The sequence below is a fragment of the Sitophilus oryzae genome, unplaced genomic scaffold, assembly GCF_002938485.1.
Source record: "Sitophilus oryzae breed Bouriz unplaced genomic scaffold, Soryzae_2.0 scaffold_60_pilon_pilon, whole genome shotgun sequence".
In the NCBI taxonomy this organism is placed as follows: Eukaryota; Metazoa; Arthropoda; class Insecta; order Coleoptera; family Curculionidae; genus Sitophilus; species Sitophilus oryzae.
This window is the reverse complement of record NW_022147207.1, coordinates 487494-508861: the sequence shown is the minus strand read 5'-3', so window position 1 is coordinate 508861 and position 21368 is coordinate 487494. Positions and strand designations below refer to the sequence as shown.

Here is a 21368-nt window from a genome sequence, read left to right as displayed (position 1 = left end):
GAATATTTCGTTTCCTGAATTCTTATATAACATTTCCAGATATTTGGTTGGTTGTACATATTTGTTTTCTATTCTTCAAAAAAGTAAAATAAAAGTTATAACATTTATTCAGAACATGCTTTGATAAAATTGTTGTGTTATTTATCTCTATAACGTTTTGTTTGCTTTACATATACATACACTGAATATTTTGTAATTTTTTGCAAGATATTGCGTTTATAATCTAACGAACACAACTGCTCAGTGGTTATTTATTTATACAGAGTGCTCCGAACTGTAGTCCGGAAACTTCCAGCAGCATATTCTGCAGATAAAAATAAGTAAAAAATTTTTGTATAAATGTATGTCCTAAAATGCTTAGTTTGGGAGATACAAGGTGTAGAAGTTTCATTTTTATTTCGATTTTTTCCAAATAATTTCTGAATTAACGTCAATTTTTTTTTATGAAAAATGTTTTTTTTATGAAAATATTTAAAGTTTCAGTGGAGTTAATGTCCTTTTGTAACAAAAGGTCTGGGAGATTATTTGCAATTTACAATGGTTATGTTTGAATTTGTGCTGTCAATTTCAAAAAATATGCAATTTATATCATATCATATAAACTATATTATTACTATTATAACATTCCATGGCATAAAATTTTTGACATGTTTTAATAAAAAGATAGTTCTAAACCTACAGGTACAGCTTTTCATGTTATGTAAAAGATTGTTTCTTTAATCCTGCGAAGTGCTAAGTTTCTATAAAACATTTATAAAGAACTATGTACAATTCAGCAAACACTCATTATGATGTTGCGTATCGTAGTAATGGCGCGTTATATAGAAACTATGTGGAAAGATAAAGAAACAAAAAGGCCATTAAAAGCTCGTCTTCTCCAAGAGTTCCAAGATACACACTTGGACGTGGCCGTGGAAAACAAAAACTGTCGATACCATATACGTATAAAACAGATGTTAAATGATGTATGAAAGAAAATCTATACAATAACCCTTTATGCGATGAGTGTAATCGATTGTTTTTATATCAACTTCAATTTGCTATTAGCTGGTGGTAACTGTATACTAAAGAATCAAAAATTAAATTTAGATCTGCAAAAATTGAGAACTAAAGAATATCAGCGATTAAAGTTATTTTATAAACGATAAAAATAGAAAATTGGCTTGTCTAAATTGGATCTTTGTTGCAAATTAATTTTTCATTTCCCTATAACTTTTTTATGTCTCCAAATAAAAACGATATTTGGTATGTTAGTATATTGACATAAATTAGGATTGATTGACGTATTCAATTGTTTTCGATCACTTCCAGTTTCGATCACTTTCAGTACTTTTTTACTTTATTCAGAAAATGATACTCTGAATAGAATGACATATCATATGTCAACTTTTTACATTTTTCCGGTTTTTCCAGTATATAAATTTCATTTATTCATCTAGAGTACCGTGGCTGTGTCAAAAATACTAATTTTTAATCAAGGTACCTTAGAAAAATAGATTTGATCGTCTAATGTTTCGCAAGCCTTGTCCTTAAATGATGCCCAAATCGTATTTTTGATCATATATCATTTTTTTCAAATGGAACGAAGGTGCCTCATTAGCATATTTGGGAAAAGCAAACTAAAAAAAATCTGTTAAACAAAACTTACAGATGGATTACATAAATTATAATTAGAGAATTATTCTAATTAAAAAAGGATTATGTTTGATAATCTAAATTGGCAAGCTGGTTTAATATGCAGTAAAATGGTTGTTTACTAACATATTCCCAATAAAATTGATTTTAAGCTTATTTCAGCTGAGTTGTTTTGAATGGAAATATCGTGTGACTGAAAACGATGTCGTAGTAAGCAGAGTGCACATTTTAGTTCGAGCTTGATTATGTGAACTGATTAACAGTAATATATGACAGCTGATCACGTAACGTAATGATACACGCTAAACGTAAAATATAAAAACATATATAGTTTCTAGAAAAAAAATTTAGCGTCTGTTATATACAGAAACGTCTAATTTGGTCAATTCATTTTTTTTAAATATTAATTTACAAAAGAATTATTTAGGTACGTTTCTAAAATTATTTTGTGAAACAAAAATTTGAAGGTATTATTTTGAGTAAAAATTTAGTCATCAAAAGTAACTTAGTATATTGAATACTTTAACACGGAGTAGTTTTCAGAGTATAGCAAATATCTTAAAAATGTAGGAGTTGACAAAAACTTATAAACTCCTCTAAAAGAACGCTCTATGTACATATATAAAAGTTTTCGTTTTCCAAAATGGAGTTTTATATAACATCACCGAAAAACTACTTTAAACTAAGTGCATTCCATTAAAAGTTGGTAAGATTAAAGACTAAATTAAACGTAACCAGCTTTGAAAAAAAAAATTGATTTTTATAAATTTATTTATTTTATTTTATTTATTTATTTATAACTTATTATACAGTTTCAGGGCTTTGACAAAGGCCAGTATTTAAGACGGTTTGGTTTCGATGTCAGTCGTACTGAAGTCTTCCAGTTTCTTGAGTTTTGCTTTATGTTGGTTCAATACGATTGAGTGTTTACCCAAGGAAAAGGATAAGCTTACCCTTGGTCTTTGCCCATATACTCCAGCTTCTGTTCCTTCAGCGGTCTTTCACCCGTCTGTATTTCTGAGTATTTGGGAAAAGACCAAGGGTAAGCTTATATTTTTTCTTGGGTAAACACCGTATTCAAGACAGAAATGTTTGCCATTCTACAATGTGTGAGAGAAAACAGTACAAGAGCTTATTCAGGTAAGCACATCAGACAGTCCAGTATGAGCCCAAAGGTATCGTCTAGACTCTTCTGGGATTGCCTAGGTGAACTGGGAGCTCTGGCACGAAGGAACAGAATTAAATTATTCTGGGTGTCGGGCCACAGCGGCATCCAAGGCAACGAAAAAGCCGATGAGATAGCGAGGCAAGGATCATCGGCATCCTATCTTGGTCTAGAGCCAGTACTAGGAATACCCAAATATATGGCCCGTAGTGCACTAAAACTCTGACTCAAAGAAAAGCAGAATGTTCTCTGAAGAAACAGACAGGGGTACAGGCACAGCAATGCTTTTATCCAAGGACCTAGCTCTAAAACCGCAAAAGAACTGCTAATGCTTAGAAGGAATAAAGTGTGGATTACAACATCCTCTTGATAGGACATATGATTATCATGTGTTACCTGAACAAGCTCAACCTGTATCAGGGAAGTCTTTGCTGCAGACTCTGCCGATAAAGACCCGGAAACAGCGGAGCACATAATGTTTGGGACACTTTTTATTTGGGAAAGCTAGGCTAGAACCGGAGGAACTATGCTTCCATCCTATCAAGGACCTGCATAAGTTAGTGCATGGCACAGAGATAGGAGAATGGGTGCAGATATAGAAAGGGGACAAACACAATAGGTCTCACAGGTCGCAGTGTTTCCGGCAGAGGATGGCCGGGTCCCTTGTTATGGAACTAACCCAGAGTAGGAGGACTTTATTGTCTTTGCCTAATTTTTACAGTTACTCTAGGCATTCTTTGACCAACTTTGAACTGATGGTTCCTGAGTTGATCGTTTTAATGTCATTCACTGGGTCCCAAACTCTTGATTTGACAATTCTTCCAGTGCTGTTTCTATCAATTAACTTTTCCTCTATAGTATTAATTATTATTAGTGATATAGGTACCTATTTAAAACAAAAATTAAGAATTAGTTACCATCATTTTAATTAATTTTGTAATAAGTTAATACGTGACTAAATAATAGATAGCTTTTATTGTCGTGTAAATATCTAACAGTAAACATGATAACTTCAGAACACAAACTACTTCAGAATAAACAACCTTGTTTATGCCAATTGGTACAAATTATGATTTTAGAACCTAAATTTTATACTGCGAACTAGTTAACTTATTCTAACCAAATAACAACACTTTTCTAGTTAAGGCTATTAACATGTTCTTATTTAGTTATTGATTATAAAACAAATATTGGCTAAACCAGATCAATTTATTGTTTGGTCTTAGTGGGAGATGGAATAAATTCTCAGGCAAATATTTTTTTTAGAACCAATTTACTAACAATAAGCAGTTTCCTCAAACAAATACAATATTTATCGAATTGCTGTTAAATAAAACAGGTTAAAATCCAATCTAATTAAGGTATATATGAAAAATAAGTTTAATTTTTTTTTGCTATTGTGACACATGCAGTTAGTATATCAAATTAGACAGTAACAGGAAATTAAATGTACAAATTTGGTTTTGTCGAATTACCACCACGACGTATTTTATTAAATAGATTTTGATGTCTTTATGTTTGAAGCGTTGACACAGTTGGTTATTATGATACGTATCATTATTATTATTCGCAATCAGTTCAAATTTCCTATGAAATTCTCAATATAACGCGATATAAGTTATTAAAAGTTATAATTCAATTAATTAGAAAAGAGGTAAGATATTAGCATACAAAAAAAATATTTTGATGCTTATATTATTAAGAACATATATTTAATTACAAATGAAGTGTCCAGGGGCAAATATGATTCTTTCTCTCTATTCTATATTTTTGCTAGGCATATATCATAGGATTTAACAACTTATATTGTCCTGCAGAGTTTATACATTTTGTAGGGACCAGTTGGGACCTACTATAATATTGTAAAATCCTAAAATTAAGAAATTGGCGCGTATCAAGTGTTTTTTTCCCTGGACCTTTCAAATGGTATATACAGGGTGAGTCTTAAATAAGTGCCAATATTTTCAGAGCTGGTAGATCTCGATAAAACAAATATATTTTCTCTTTACCGTTTTTCAAATAAGTCCAAAATAACCGTATTATTTTGTATTAAAAATTTCCAAAAGAAATGATTTTTTGCTTAAATTTTGAGAATCACTGGATCTTTTCTGGGATTTCCTTCTTGTAAATTTAATCTACTACTTATATTGTTAAGATATATATACTATCAAGAAGTTATAATTTTTAACTATAAACTAAAAAAAATATATTGTTTTCAAAAAATTCCAAATAATCGTGTTCTGACTTTATTTAAGACTCACCCAGTATAATAATTTCAATCTTTTTTATAATTTTATTTAAAAAAACGATAAAATAATGTTATAATTAAACTGTAATTCAGTAATTTATAAAATTTGGATTTAGGAACCAAAATTATATTTTATTGATTAAAAATGTTTGTAAGATTAAAAGGTTTGGGTATAGGTATAAAGAGGTATAAACTGTAAATATTAGATAAGTTCTACAGGGTGACGCAGTTTTCCAAAAAAGCCTTATATTTCCATTTGTTAAGGTTTCATTTGTGAGATATTCACGCTAACCCTTTTTTATAAAATATGTAGCCTATAATAGCGCACACATTTTAAAATATTTTTATTGGTACGAGTATATAAAGTGATTCAAGCATATTTTTTATACTAAATTTGTTTTTTTTAACATAGCATTTTGACACTGGATTGCTATTAAAATATATCTCGTATTTTCGATCTTTAGTGATACCTTATAGTTGATAATACTAATAATATGCAAAGTTGGCTTGGAAATGGTGAAAGATACTGACTTTTTAACCATAGATAAAAGACTTATACTATTAAATAGATAGGCAACTTATAATACATTTCAATTTTATTATACAAGGGCGCCTCTGGTAGATGGAGGAAGAAATACTAATGGTAGAGAGGGGTGCGGGGAAGGGGGGTTGTTTTAGTTAATTTAAAATAAATTTAGACATACATGTAAGAACACTTTGTGTGCTTTTAATTAGGTCGAACATATTATAAACGATAAATCAACTGAATTAAAAGCATACAAAATGTTCTTATATGTCGGATATTAATTAAAAAATATATTAAAAAGAATAGAAATAGTATATATTAAGTTGTTACAGTTATAATTTAATCTTTGGCGGTTTTCAGCAAATAGCAGGCAGTTTTACATAATTTTCCTCCCTTTGAAGTGAATTGGAAACGGCTATATAATTTTGGTGTAGGCAAGATTCCCAGTTTGTTTCCGTTTGAGACCTGAAATAATAAAAACAAATTAAATTAGATGTAATCATCTGCTGATCATGCTAATATAACACAACGCGCGTCCTTAATTCCTTACATGCACCGTAATAAAATTAAATAACTGCTTAGCAGGTGACATTTATTAGCAGTACTAATTTAAAAAATCTATAACTGTAAGTAGATATGTTTAATTTACTTACCATTGTATCCTTCGGAAACCAGGTGTACAACAATTAAACTCCATGATAAAAAATAATTAAGAGTCTATACAAAACACAAATTGTCCCACCATTTTTAAAAAACATTGTCTAAAACAGAATACTGGCAAAAACTCTGAAGGAATTTAATTTTACAATAATTCGACAAATCAAAACGAAATCAAACCGTAAAATCACAACAAAAGCGTCTCTGAGTGACAGTTAAAAATCAAATTTTATTATTGTCAGATATTAACATTTGCATTGATAATATTGACAGTTTTAATATTTTGCGCCTCTGCATCTTGGAGGAAAAACTATTTTTAATGAACCGTCATTTCCATTTAAGTTTCTCAGCCATGCTTTTTAACAAAGTGTCAAAAATTATGACATGACCAGATATATTTTTTTACATTGTTTGACGTTTAATATCGTAGGCTACTTGTTAAAATCAAGAAAACTATACACTTTAAAACTAAATTTTTAATACCTTGTATATGGTATATGGGAACATGTATATGATATAATCAAAAAGTAACCAATTGAAAAACCTTTTTCCTAGTGAAACAAAAAAGTGTGTTTCTGTTAAAAAAAAATGATTTATCACAATTTTTAATCGCTCAATGACAGCTACGGCCAATATTATATGACATTCAAACAATTTTATTTTTGAAACAGATAGCCTTAGTCTTATCTTATCTCCCTATGTCGCAGTGGCTCTGGTAATCTCTGAATTTGTCGTTTAGGCTATACAAATTTTTTTGACAGGCAGTTTTTTTCGTTTAAAAACTTTAAATATTCTTTTTGTCAAAAGCGGTTATTGTTAGTTATAGAGTGTTTGATATCAAAATTCATAAAATTTTACAGAGAATTTAAGTATGTAATACAAAATGGGGGGTACCTATTTAAAATTAGAAAGTTGTTGTCAACTTCCGATGCTTTCGGAAGTGCAGCCATATTGAAAATATATTTAATCGATAGATCTCGTTGTGAAACAATAATGTACGAAAAATCTCCGATCTAGATATTGGAGTCCTCTAGAACCTTCGAAGACACGCTCAGCCTGGGAGAGTCTGTATACACTACTGGCAAAGGAATATTAGCAATAGGAGGTTTTCAATGCGATAAAAAAAGATGGTAAGCCTGCAAAATACACTGCAGTGCAACAGAGACGGATAAAGTGTCTTTTCCCTACCATCGTATAGGGTAAGTGATCATAGAAGTGATACGACGAGAGAGCCCCTGCGAGAGGGGGCGCCGGGCGGGTCTTTAAGACGCTTGTGTGGGGGCTACCGCCTACTAATAGAACAGAATCGAAAAGATAGAAACAGAACGGACAGTGTTGCCATTCAATTAAATCGAAATTATGTTGGCTTGTCAAAATCCTAAATCTTCTAATTCCATTATCTTGCCTACTTAATGAAATATTAAATAAAGTACGAAACAATTTTACGAATGTTTTCTCTAGGCACATAACTTCTTTCTAAAACGAAAAGTAACATGCAAAACTTTGATATCATTTCTAAAATAGCAAGTGCAATTCTATGAAATGGCAATACTGTACGATCTTCCTAGCAGTCGCCCCGACACAGTCGGTCGGCGGCGGCGCTTCACAAAGCCGCGGCTGTGACAAAGGAATTAGGCCGAAAAAAACTTTATAAGGAGTAGACGAACAGGGTTGCCGGGTTTGTTAGATTATAATTCCATACGAGAACAAAATTCTCGGTAGATCTTCAACAAAAATTAAAAGTACAGAAACGAAATAAAATATAATATTTAAGTCCAAAATTAGCATTCCTATGTGTCGTAATAATAGATCACTCAAATAAAATACAAATATAATAAATATAACAAGAATTAGAAATAGCTAGGTATATTATTTAATATTAAAAAAAATATTGAATTAAATAATATTAATATATTAATAAAAACATATAAAACTATAACAAGTAGGGATAGCAGTCACAAATTAGTGTAGCAGTCACTTTTTACCTTTGTACAAATTTTGATCAGTGATATCTAAAATTAATTTCATTTCAATGGGAAAGCTGTAGCAACTCTCACTCTTTTTTCATATTAATATATTTTTTTGACGGGAAAATCACTAAAATATTTGTCCGAATTTAGGTTGTTTCTTAACTTAAATTTTGTTTTTTGTTTACATTTTTTGGGGAAAATATGGGTTCAACTTTAGTAGATGAATGAAATAAAATCTTTTCAAAAGATATCAACTTCTTCGGGCATGTCGCCAATACCGCGCCTAATAAGGAGTAATAAGGAGTAATAAGGATTTTTAGGAATATCTCTGTAACTCTGCAACTAGACAGAACGATGACCTGTATGTGTGTTATTACTAAATAAAATTTAATGAAACAATAATAAAGTCAAATTATACAGATTCCAACACGGCAGTCGCTTAATTTTTAGTCAAATAAGTCAGCTTTTTATAAGTGCTTCTATTGTAAAAACTAAAGACGCAGTTGAATATATCGTTAGATTTTTCTTTAAATCGGTAGATCGGTAGCTTACAGACGAAACCGGTAGACCTGGCAACTCTGTGATGAACTGACGGGAGTCAGAATAGCGAGGTGCGGAGGCGCGGGAAGGGAAATAAAATAATGGCGATAAATAAAGGGCAGGGAGATGGGTATCATGAGTGGATGGGAGGTGGCGGAATTTCCAAAATTTGTTATCTTATTGGAGTTTGTCTAAGTAGACAGTCGTAGTGGAAGTGGAAACGGGGAAGTTGTTGTCCATCTCTGTTTAAGCATAGACTTTTTATAGGCGTTTCATTCCAATGCATGTAATTCCTATGCCTAGAGATCCATTGCCGGGCCTGTATAAGTAGATGCTTATGATAATGAATACCTATTCAAATATATTATACGTGTAAAATATAAAAATTTACGGTATATGGAACCATTGATAAAAATTTGATATTGAATGACTTTTAACAGCAGTAGTTGAAACCTTTTTACTGTTAGGGTATTGACTTAGGGCACGTCCTATGAAAATACAACATTGACCTATATTAGAGATGCCAAGGATGAATGTATTTTTGCCGGAATGCTTCTGGCGCGAACGAGGTTAGGCAAAATTTAAATTTTAGAAGGTTTCTGTTTTAAGCGAAAATTTTATATGTTTGGCGTTACACGTTTTACGGTACTGTGTTATAACCTGTTAAAACCTGGTATTTAAGGACGAATAAAGGTTTCTTAAACTATTATTTCTGGCATGGGATTTTTCTATTAAAATCTCTTAAACATTTGCTACATAAACATGCTACACTTTGTATTTCGAGTCAAATTGTGCCGTTATGAACACAGGCGTTGCACTTTAGATTAAAATATAAAATATTTTTTAATTGAAAATGTCAAAAGTTGACATATGATATGTCATTTCGTAGCAAATAAAGTAAAAAAATACCGAGGGTACTCCGAGGAATTCTGATATATTATGTCATATAAAAAAATACCAAATCTGTTTTTTTATATGAAAAAATAATATTTTTAACTTTTAAAAATAACCAGGTATGTCCAATTGGAGAATACATGACAGTGACAGGTTGTCGTTTAAATTTACAGGTAAATTGTATTTTCTGTCATTTCCTGGATGTCGTCTGTCAAAAACTGCCCTGACACGTTGGACAAACTTTACTAAAGTTCCTTTGAAACTTTGAAACGCTTTGAAACTTAATTAAGGATGATTTTATTAAATGAAAATCAATAATTTTTTTAGTTTGCAACATACATATTATATTAACAAATTAATGTATTTTTTCGTGTATGTAAAATGACAGCTTGTATTTTTTGTTTTTTTTTCTTTAGAAAGATTTTTTTAGTTATTTTTCCTAAATTTATTTTACCGTAGAGTTGTTATAACTTTTTGAGTACCTATTTTCGGTATTTTTAAAGATTTATTACAGTATTTTATTGCAATTATAACTTTCGTTTCGTAATGTAATTAAAATAAACAAATTTATGCATGTTTTTTTTTCACTAACAAACTATGTAGTGAATGTAATTTATTTTAATGAATGAATCTGGAATTCTTTCAAACTCTCACAATTACCGTGCCCTATCAAATTTCAAATAAATTTTATCTTGATACATATACATATTCGGGATTTAAATGGAAGTAGTTTGGATATGGCTTTTGTCGCCTCAGCCTGAAGATCTGTTGGTAATTTACTTATTTCGTTTTGAGCCATTTCTGGCTCTAGTTCAATCAGCAATCGACGCGAATGAGAATTAAAAAATATTGACTCAAAACCACAAAACATCCCCATTTAGAACTTCGTCTGTCATGTTAAGAAATGAAAGTAAATAATAAAGCGCCTCTCCTGTTTGTTCGCACCCAAAAAATTTCAATTAATGCCTGTATATATTTTTAATATATTTTTTGTCATACGCTCCCAAAAACAGCTATTTTACGGACTCATTTCAGTCCGTAAAATGTTTCTTTTTCGGCCTAGGCCGTAAAGGTCGTCATGGCAACCTTTATGGACTAAAATGTCTAAATTCGTTATTTGGTTGTTTTATTTTGTCATTCGAAATTTGTCACAAAATCACATAAAATTATACATATATTTATAATTAAATTATTAAATACTAACAATATCAAAAGCTAAGTTATTTGTTTAAAGTAAGTACCTAGGTACCTATTTAAAAGAGGCTTTTAAATTAAAATATTCTTAAATTACAGTCACAAACATTCAAACCATCGTCAATTTGGTCGAAATATTCCATGCTGAGAGCAGTGTTAAGTGTTAAAGAAGATATTTATATTGACAAATTTCCAAAACTTTTGCTTTTTTGAAGAGGAATTCGGTTGGTTACGAGCCTAAAAAGTCTAAGGTTTTGTCCATAAAAGAGATCGGTGATTTTTTGGCCACGGCTAGTGATGAAACTTATTTACTTACTAAGGTAAGTTTGCGATAATGATTTTTAAAATATATAGATGGTTTCTTATTCCATTGTATTTGATTTTTAAATTATTAAATACTAACAATATCAAAAGCTAAGTTATTTGGAAAAATAAAAATGAAATGAACAATTTTGTGCATTTTGAAAACTTGCATCTGCAATCGAAACGACTCCTCCATTGGCAGGTAAATTTACTTTCTGATGAGGTGGAGTAAATGCGAACGATGATGTACTTGGTAATACATCCGTGGAAGTGGTCGCGATTTTCTTTTCCCCCATTAGCAGTTTGCAAACTTTCTTCTTTTTCTCAATAGATTCTTCTATGTAACCTTCGGCCACTGTGGACGACCTAAATAATTATTGTTGTTTAGAACAAGATCGGAAAATATTAAAATTTTTACCTCCAACCTCCTAGGCGTTTCAGCGATGTAAAATCCACATCTGCATCTGCAGCAAGAGTAGCAGAACTACGTCGGAAACAATGACCTGTATATTCGTTTGGGTTCGACAACTTTAAAAATGCTGCTACAATCGATGGCATCTTCCCAAATGAATGAATGCCGACTCGTTGCACGGTGCATTTTCCTTTACGATAAGAGATGAAGACATAATCATGTGGTACATTTTTTGGCCTAAGACAAGCATATTTTCTATACAACTCAACTGGATTGACAACGTTCCCTTCGTTCACCACCGGAAACACTCTTTTGATATTAGTTTTTGTATCCGCAAGGGTAACTAAAAGGCAGCTGTTGTCTTTTTCTATGATGTCTTGCACTCGTAGAGAGTACAATTCTTCTCTTCTACATGCTCCACAAAGGCCAATGACAAGAGCTACCTAAAAATCAAATACAATGGAATAAGAAACCATCTATATATTTTAAAAATCATTATCGCAAACTTACCTTAGTAAGTAAATAAGTTTCATCACTAGCCGTGGCCAAAAATCACCGATCTCTTTTATGGACAAAACCTTAGACTTTTTAGGCTCGTAACCAACCGAATTCCTCTTCAAAAAGCAATAAGTTTTGGAAATTTGTCAATATAAATATCTTCTTTAACACTTAACACTGCTCTCAGCATGGAATATTTCGACCAAATTGACGATGGTTTGAATGTTTGTGACTGTAATTTAAGAATATTTTAATTTAAAAGCCTCTTTTAAATAGGTACCTAGGTACTTACTTTTTTCGTGGAAATAATTTAGCAATACATCTTCATTTACAACGAATACGCCATTTTTGTCTTTCCATTCATTAAAAACATCATATTCTTTCTGGTAAATGGCACGAGACTTCACAGGAAGTAAATCCAACACGATTTCTTTGGCCTTATTAGCAATATGTTCGGGATTTTGGAACATTTTAAAATTGTTGATGAATTTGTGTGATTTTGTGACAAATTTCGAATGACATGTCAAAATGCGATGAAATAAACAAACTCGTTACTAAGATATGAATTTATAAGCCAACTTTTTCAAACATTATAATTTCAAATATGGAAAATTTGCAAATATGCGTTCTAAAAAACTGTAAAAAGCGTATGACAAAAAATAGTGTATGTAACACGTACCTAAATTATGTTTTTTAGGACTCATCTACTATTTCGGACTCGGCTAATGCCTCGTCCGCAAACAGTAATGATTCGTCCTAAAAAACATCATTTTAGGTACTAGTTACATAAATAGCTATTTTTTAAATTGTAAAGTAATATATTACATTTAAATGGAATATATTACATAACAATTATGTCAATTACAGGATTACAAACTTGTTTTCTAATATTTTTTAAATAAAACGAATTATAAAATTTCAATAAAGTATATGTATATTTGTCGTAGGTATGAAAAAAGTAAAATATAAAATGGACAAACGCTTACTTACATTGCAATAAAACTTCCACTTTTAGTTTTGCAATCCAAACGCAATATTTCTATTTTACAAATAAAATTATCCGACAACACTAAAACCACTGGAACTTCCGCGGTTGACAACAGGGTTGTTAAGTAGTTTATGAAGCAAAAAACTACGCCAAAAACTACGCGTAGTTTTTTGTATTAACTACGTTTTAAAATTTTAAAAACTACTTTCAAAAACTACATAAAAACTACATTAAAAACTACCTACAAAAATATAGTAAAACATAAACAATTTAGATTTTAAACAAAAATCAAGCCAAATTCTTATCATGGAAGTATGAAGTTATACCGTATGATCGAATAAAAACGGCGTAAACGATGGCTATGAAATGAAGATCGCTGTCATTTTATATGTAAAATTATATGGGAAATGTCATCGATCGTCATTTCTAAGCCAACTGGACGCCGTTTTTTTTCGATCATACGGTATTGTATTTGTATAAGTTAAACAAAATCAGAAAAAAAAATACAATTTTTTTTCAATAAAAGTGTATTTTCTATGAAATACAAAGTAACATTAAACACAAAATAAACTATAAATTCTAATTTTTAACTACTAAGTATCAAAAATATTACATAATAAGGAACAGATTCACAAAATATAGATTTTTTATTTCTTAAATTGATCAACAAGTTTTTAGGTTATGTTTTCACTGTTATTTTAAAAAATTACATTAGTTACATAAACTACACATTTACTACTCGACATTTAAAAACTACTTGTGACATGTAGTAAATGGAGGTATTAATTACTACGTGTAGTTTAACAACTCTGGTTGACAACGAAAACTGAAAAATATAACGGCACTTTTTGTTTTGGACCTGTATATCAACATTACGCTGTTCTATTATGTGTTTGTTGTCGAAACAATATAAAATATCTAATTATAACTTGTAAATTTTAATATTTTAACATGATTTTAACTACTTTTGACAATAACTAACTTTTTGTTATCAAGATGACATTTTAGACGGCAACTGACATATATGTCATATTTGAATCTTAAATATGTATGTAATACTTTTTAATATAATTCAAATTACTATAATGCAACTTTATACTAAGAAAACATTTATACATTCACAAAATACAACAAAGTCTAATAACATAGTTTGAAAACAATGAATATTGAATTAAAATTGAAAAAGTTAAGCGCGACCCCTTGTGTCAAAATTAGATACCAACGCTAATCCAGCACAATATTTTTTCTACTTATAATAAATTCCTTGAAATAATAATTTCTGAATATTTAAAAAAAAAATATATTTAATACAATTTATCGTTTTGTATAAAAAATAACTATAACTTGTGATATAGACACACTGATAAAATCATTTTATATGTATTAGAATAATGAGAAAATTGACAATCAAATTGAAATTTGATCTTAGATTAATTTCTTGCACATAATGATTATTATAATCGTCAATTGATTGAGATCAATACGTGAGGAACTGTAGGTACATAGTCCAGTGTGAGTAAACAAATTTAAAAATTCAGGTGAAAGTTTTATGACCATGGTTAATTATGATTTCTGGTGATAATAAGTGGTGTAATAGAATAGTTAGAAGTGTTTACCGATGTACTTAAAAGATTTAGTTCGAACCATAAAACCTGCTTTCACAAGAAAATAAAAACAGGCTGACGCAAAATGTAGTTTTGGGAATTTACTAAATTAGTTAAACCTTCTACACAGTAATAATAGGTTCATGTTCAAATTGACAAGAGGTTGGAATTTCTAGTGACTTCACATTGAAAAATAAATAATTCAAATAACAAATAAAAAACAATTTTTTAAATATACAATAAGGTAGTAATTTTCTGAAAAGATGATGTTCAGTTAATATATACACTGTTAAAATTGTATATATTTAATTGGTATCTTTTTTTTTGTAATAAATAAACCGTTTTAGTTAGCTTTGTGAAAACCGATTTGGATAATGCTAATTTTTTATTATAATTAAATTTAATTTTGGTCAGTTCATAATTTTCTTGTAATGAAATAAAAGCAATTAATTTATTGTAATGAAAAATGTCAAGTTGTCAAATGGCGATGATAAAGCAAAGCAAGAATTTCCATTAACATACAAACTGGATAAAATTTTCTCACATTTATGTCAACATGAGAAAAAACAAAATGGCGATATTATTATATAACTTGGTAATATTTGAGGGGTAGTTTCATCTCGTTGGAATTTGACTTTCGAAAAATCCGTTTGTCAAAAATAAGCTTTTTACGTCAAGCAGTTTAAGGAGAATCGTGGTTAATCAATTACCCAACTTTTTGAAACACCCTGTATGATTTTTTAAAAAATTTCAAAATATGTAAAATACAAAATAAATTATACGTGTCCAAGCGTTTTTCCGAAATACTAACGATTTTTTAAATAACAAATATTGTAATATTTGGGGGGCGTTTTCACCCTCTTGGAAATTGAGATTTGAGAAACCGCTCCTTATCGAACCTTTACACCCCACAGTCAATCCGTTTGCCAAAAATCAGCTTTAAACGTCTAGCAGTTTAAACAGAATCGTGATTACTCAATGGTCATATTTTATGAAACACCCTGTATACATTTTTAAAAAATCTTAAAATATGCAAAACAACAAAATAAAATATACGTGTTTAAGCGTTTTTTCGGAAACTTGACCGTTTTTAAATAAAAGATATTGTAATATTTGAGGGGTGGTCTCACCCCCTTGAAACTGGAATTTTGAAAAATCCCTTCTTATCGAACCTCTACACCCTAGAATCAACCTGTATGCCAAAATTGAGCTTCTTATGTTGAGTGGTTTGAGCAGGATCGTGATTAATTAGTGAGTCAGTCACTTAAGAAATTTATATATTAGTACAGATAACCTGAGTGACAAAAACAAAAAAGAAACCGAAAAAAGATTCATTATGCTCTCAAAGGTATTGCGGTATTCCTGAGGAAATAAGAATTGATGACATGAATGAATTAAAAAAGAAAAAAACATCTCCTGGACTAATCAAAGCCAGAAGAAACTAAAGCAAAAATAGGTCTTTTTCTAAATCCATTTTACCATCGACTGAAGGAGTGTGGTGTGTTGCCTCATAGTGGACGAATTTCCAAACAGTCGGTTTGTGTGTCATTGCGCGCACTTAACGAAATACACCGAGGAAACCCATCACGAAATTATGTTTAGCAATCTACAGACCAGCATAACATTCACATTAAGCATATTGTATGTCAGCCTTTGGCCAGATTCGTAAAGTCATTTTCCAAATTATAACATTCATGATATTACGTTTAATATCATTAATAAGTTTTGCTGTTTGCTGTTAAGATATTTTGGGATTATTTACCTCCCTTTCCCACATGTATAAGTGTATGTGTGGTTTGTATATCTCTATTTACATTTAATATATGCAGTATTAAATTAAACGTTATTCTACTAAAACAATATTTATATTTAATTATTTTATTCGTGTCGTATACATTTTAAATTCTATGCAAATTATTATTTTGTTTTGTCACCCTTAAAATAGCTTTAGGCGGTTTTATTTAGAGCGGCGTGCTTTCTATAAAGAACCGGAACACGTACAGTATGACTTTTTATGATAACGTCTTTCATAGGAACCACATATTATATATATCCAACCAGGAGATTTGTGACAGTGACAGGCAGTTATGTCTGTCAATTCAAAGGCAAATTGGATGTCGTCTTTGAAAATTTTCGTTTATCAGAAGGTTAAAGGTCTTAGTAGCCGTGTCTGTCCAAAAACTATAGCGTTCTTTGAGTACCGTATGATCTAATAAAAACGGCATCAGCGATGGCTATGAAATGAAGATCGCTGTCATTTTATATGTAAAATTATATATGGGAAATGTCATCGATCGTCATTTCCAAGCCAACTGGACGCCGTTTTTATTCGATCATACGGTAGTTACATTTGGAAAATTTAAATAGTTTTAAATTTCTTTTGTTTTTTTGCAATTGATGGTAAAAGGAGATAAACCTCTTGAAACATCAAACACTTTTTGTTGGTTAGCAGACTTACGAGTAAAATTCCGCAAAAGAAAACACTAATTCACCACAATACCCCAAAATACTTTACTTTTGCACTGGACGCGCATCATCAGCAGATAATTAAATTAGATCAGTTAAAAATAATTTAATTTTTTTTAAAATTAGATCAGTTTAAAATCAGTTGATAATGCTAACATGGTTAGCGAAACTGTTACCATTTAACACCAACAGTTCCAACCCCCAACTGTAGTAAGTAATAAGCCACTGAAAATTCCCAGACTTTTTCAAGTAACAGTTATAGCATCTGGTGATACTGTTACCTATGAAAGCCTGGAACAAAGATTTGATCTAATGACGCAAAAATTCTCCTAAAAATCCTCGGGTTAGATCTAATCTTTTTTTAGGAGTTTTGGGGGATATGTTAGAAATGTAGCAGCAGGGGGTCTACCAAAACGAGTAAAGCTTCATTCAGAACCTCGCAATTAGTGGAATAAATTAGTGCTTTCAATTACACTTATACTTATTAGTTTACGATCATTCACAATGTCTAAAAAACACAATTAAAATTACTATAATTTCCTAGCAACAGCTTGTGGTAGTCAGTTGTTAAAAGTTTGTTAACTTTTTCTACTAATTGAAAATGACTACCATTAATTTTAGCGTTGAAAGTAGTGGAACAAACTTCTACGCTAATTAAAACCACTAATTTATGCCCCTAATTTGGACGTTCTGAATGAAGCTTAAAACTTTAAAATTGATCAAGAAAAAAAATGAATTTGGATCTCTGGTCTATAGTAATCCTCAGTTGGGATTACCGAGATATAAACTCTGTTCTTTGAACCATGCATTTAAATACCCTTTCCTTATTTTTCAGTGACGACAAAACGCGTGAAACAAACTTTCCAAACCATTACCGAGAAAAATATCGAATACCCGATATACCACCAATACCGTTTTAAGACCTCATGAAAGCAACAAACGAAATAATGCAAGAACGGCGAGCACCATGTCCCGCGTGCATCCCTTGAGGCGCAAGAACGGTGAGAGACGTCGCTAACACCGACGCTCTTCGCACCCGACGCTATAAAACGCGTCGCTCCGCAAGAACTTGGACATTGCCGGCGCGACGCCTCCTCGCTAACCCTTAAGCCCTGTCCGCACCGCACAGCCCTTTCGATTATCTCTCGATACGTGGATCCGGATCCGGCTTAGAGAATGACGCTGGGATGTTATGGTTTGGTTCAAGTGGTTCTTCTACCCGTAGCGGTGCTCGCGTTGGCGGTCAGCGGCCGGCCGGAAGGATGGACGGGATTGGTGCCGCTGGGTTCAAACAAGGGGGTAAGTTGAGCAGTTTGCTGATTTCTATTGTTTAATAAAATTATATTTTTTTCAAAAAAAAATAAGAAATAAGAAATATTTTTTGTTAAAATATTTTTAAAGAAAATCTAAAAATCAAAATTAATATACAGGGTCCGGCAATAGTGTGTCGGGCATCTGTAGCTCCTACAATTAAAAACCTAAAAGTTTTGTTTAAGTGCAAACCTTAAGTATGTACGAGGATGTATTTCAGGAAAATATTTTAACTTCCCTAGGGTGGCTCAAAAAATTGTGAGTGGATAGGGATGACTTTTTTTAAACGGAACACCCTGTTTATTATTGCATTTTTGGTATCCTTTTAGATCACTTTACATAATCCTAAGATATATGAGTAAATATACAGGGTTATGTACGAGGATGTATTTCAGGAAAATATTTTAACTTCCCTAGGGTGGCTCAAAAAATTGTGAGTGGATAGGGATGACTTTTTTTAAACGGAACACCTTGTTTATTATTGCATTTTTGGTATCCTTTTAGATCACTTTACATAATCCTAAGGTATATGAGTAAATATACAGAGTGGTCCGAATTGTATTCCGGTAACTTTGGCAGCATATTCTGCAGATAAAAATAAGTAAAAAAGTTCGTGTAAATGTATGTTCTAAAATGCTTAGTTTCGGAGATACAGGGTGTAGAAGTTTCATTTTTATTTCAATTTTTTCCAAATAATTTCTGATGTAACGTCAATATTTGGATGAAAATTGGTGTCTGGGAGTTTTTTGACATGAGCAATTTGATTTTGATGTCAATATTACTCCTATTTGGAGGAGGCGCCACCTACAAGTGTTTTAACTGTTTTAGATAACTTTTCGTCTAATTTAGAGTAATAACTTTTCGTCCGTAGCTGTATAAAATTAGTGAGTGAAAAAATATAATAATTAAAAATAATTAACAATATTAAATTATTTTATATTAGAGGCATTTCTTAACCGATATCAACGATTTTTTTTTGTTCAATTTGTAATTATATGAATTATTTTTTAAAACCATTATTTAAAAACATGCATTTTCCTCATTAATTCAATCGCGATTTTATCGCTCGTGAATTAATATTTTCGGTCGTCTTGTATAAAAAATAACTATTACTACCTATGTTGCCATATTATGAACAAATTTTGTTTTTTAACCAAAAACTAAAAAAAAAATTCCGAAGAATTTCAAATTTTCTATTTTTTTCGGAAAAAAACCCTCATAATCGTGTTTCTGAGGTCGAAATATACTACTGCTAAAATATTTACACTTATTTAACACTCACCCTGCATAAATTTTACTATTTCGTATAACGAAAAATAAGCGGAAAGGCAATGTTGATGTAAATGCACAATTAAAGTTATTTAAAAAGCACTTCCGATTGAATACGGATTTCGAACAACTTTTCAACAAATTGAACCGTATAAAAAATATGAAATAGGCAATAACTGTGCATGTAGACAATTGGGAAAATAGCTTTTTTAACACCCACGTGAATTTAAACATAATTTTACCATTTTCTGCAAACGATGCACGGTGGCAACGTAAGGTTTATGCATTTTTTATGCACTTTCAATTGATCTCCACAAAAAGTACGGCTGTCCTACAGTTGAATAATTTTTTTGTATTGTCAGGTTTATCAAATATAAAGCTTTCTATGTCAATTTATATTACTATTTATTCACTACTATATTAATATTTTAATTTTCAATATTTAAATCCTCAGAATTTTACTTTGTTTCTCCTATAACTCATGTATAGGTACTAACTTTTTAATAAAAAAGTTAGTACCTATAAATAAATGAGTCATAAAAGAAAGTAATGTGAAAATTTAAGTTTTAACACGTAAGATTCTTAATAATACATCTCATACTTATTCTCGTTAGTTCAAATCACTAGAGTTACTTTCTTCTTACTTTAAGTAAACCTAAAAATTAGGTAGATGTGTACATACATATATTTGTAGCTATAAATTAAATACTTGAATAAAACTTTCTGTTCAATGTCAAACTAAAAAAAAATATGTAAACTTTAAATTAGCGTATAAGTACCAGTTACTTTCTCCCAGGTCATGAATTTACAGTACTTACCATGTCTCAAAAATTATGCCAATTTTATTTTACCTCAGTGAAATATATTTTCTGCTATTATCGTTTTTACCATTTTTAACAACTTCCTAAAAATTTTGAAGAAAAGCAACTAAAGTATTGATATTGGCGTACAGATAGCAGTACTATAATCAGTAAAAACTAGACAAGTATCATACAATAGAAAAAAAACGGCGTCAGAGATGGCTTGGAGATGAAGATCGTTATTTCCAAACGAACTGGATGCCATTTTTCGATCATACTGTATTATTCATTGCTGTTGTTTTTCATGATTATTATACTATGTGATATGCATGATTCGAGGAGTTAATTTTTAAATTTTACAGTGCAGTACTACTAAACCTACAATTTTTTTTAATTTAAAATCAAAACTAAGCAGAAACGACACATTGTCATTTTTTGAAAAAAATTTACAAAATATTTCAATTTAAATCAGAATTTTATATAGTATATAAAAATAGATACTTTTGAATTAAAATGGCAGAAAGCAGCATTAACCTGTCATATATTTTATCGTTGTAGAGACTTTAATATAGACTCGTGTAAGCTAACAAAATATTTGTAGTGTTATGGGTTAGAAAAACAATTAGCCATTAGTTTTAAACTATTTCAAGTACCCACAGTAGTTCTCCAGTAGCATTTCCTTTTTATTTTTGGAAATAGCAGCAAAAGACAAATTTATGCTGATACCCGAATAAAATAAAAATACCAACAAAACTGCAAGAGAATATTTTTTCAGGTTCAGCCTTTTGCAGTTTTTTATATTTGTATATGTAAAAATAACCTTCTAAAAGTCATGTATATAAATTCATATCAATATTCAACTACTTCATCATGTGACCTTAATACTAT

At 30.6% G+C, this 21368-nt stretch overlaps 1 protein-coding gene across 3 annotated transcripts in view; it reads left to right on the top strand.

The window, feature by feature from the left end:
* The window catches only part of LOC115887685 (corticotropin-releasing factor-binding protein), a 77841-nt gene that overhangs the window by 5070 nt on the left and 51403 nt on the right, over window positions 1-21368 (top strand). For 2 of the 3 annotated variants that reach the window (XM_030907144.1, XM_030907146.1), the window contains exon 2: window positions 17936-18399. In XM_030907144.1, the coding sequence (XP_030763004.1) occupies window positions 18277-18399 (123 nt within the window). In that variant the 5' untranslated portion in view covers window positions 17936-18276. Of the gene's footprint in view, window positions 1-4305; window positions 4455-17935; window positions 18400-21368 lie in introns of those variants that run through there. The other variant, XM_030907145.1, reaches the window with a different exon arrangement.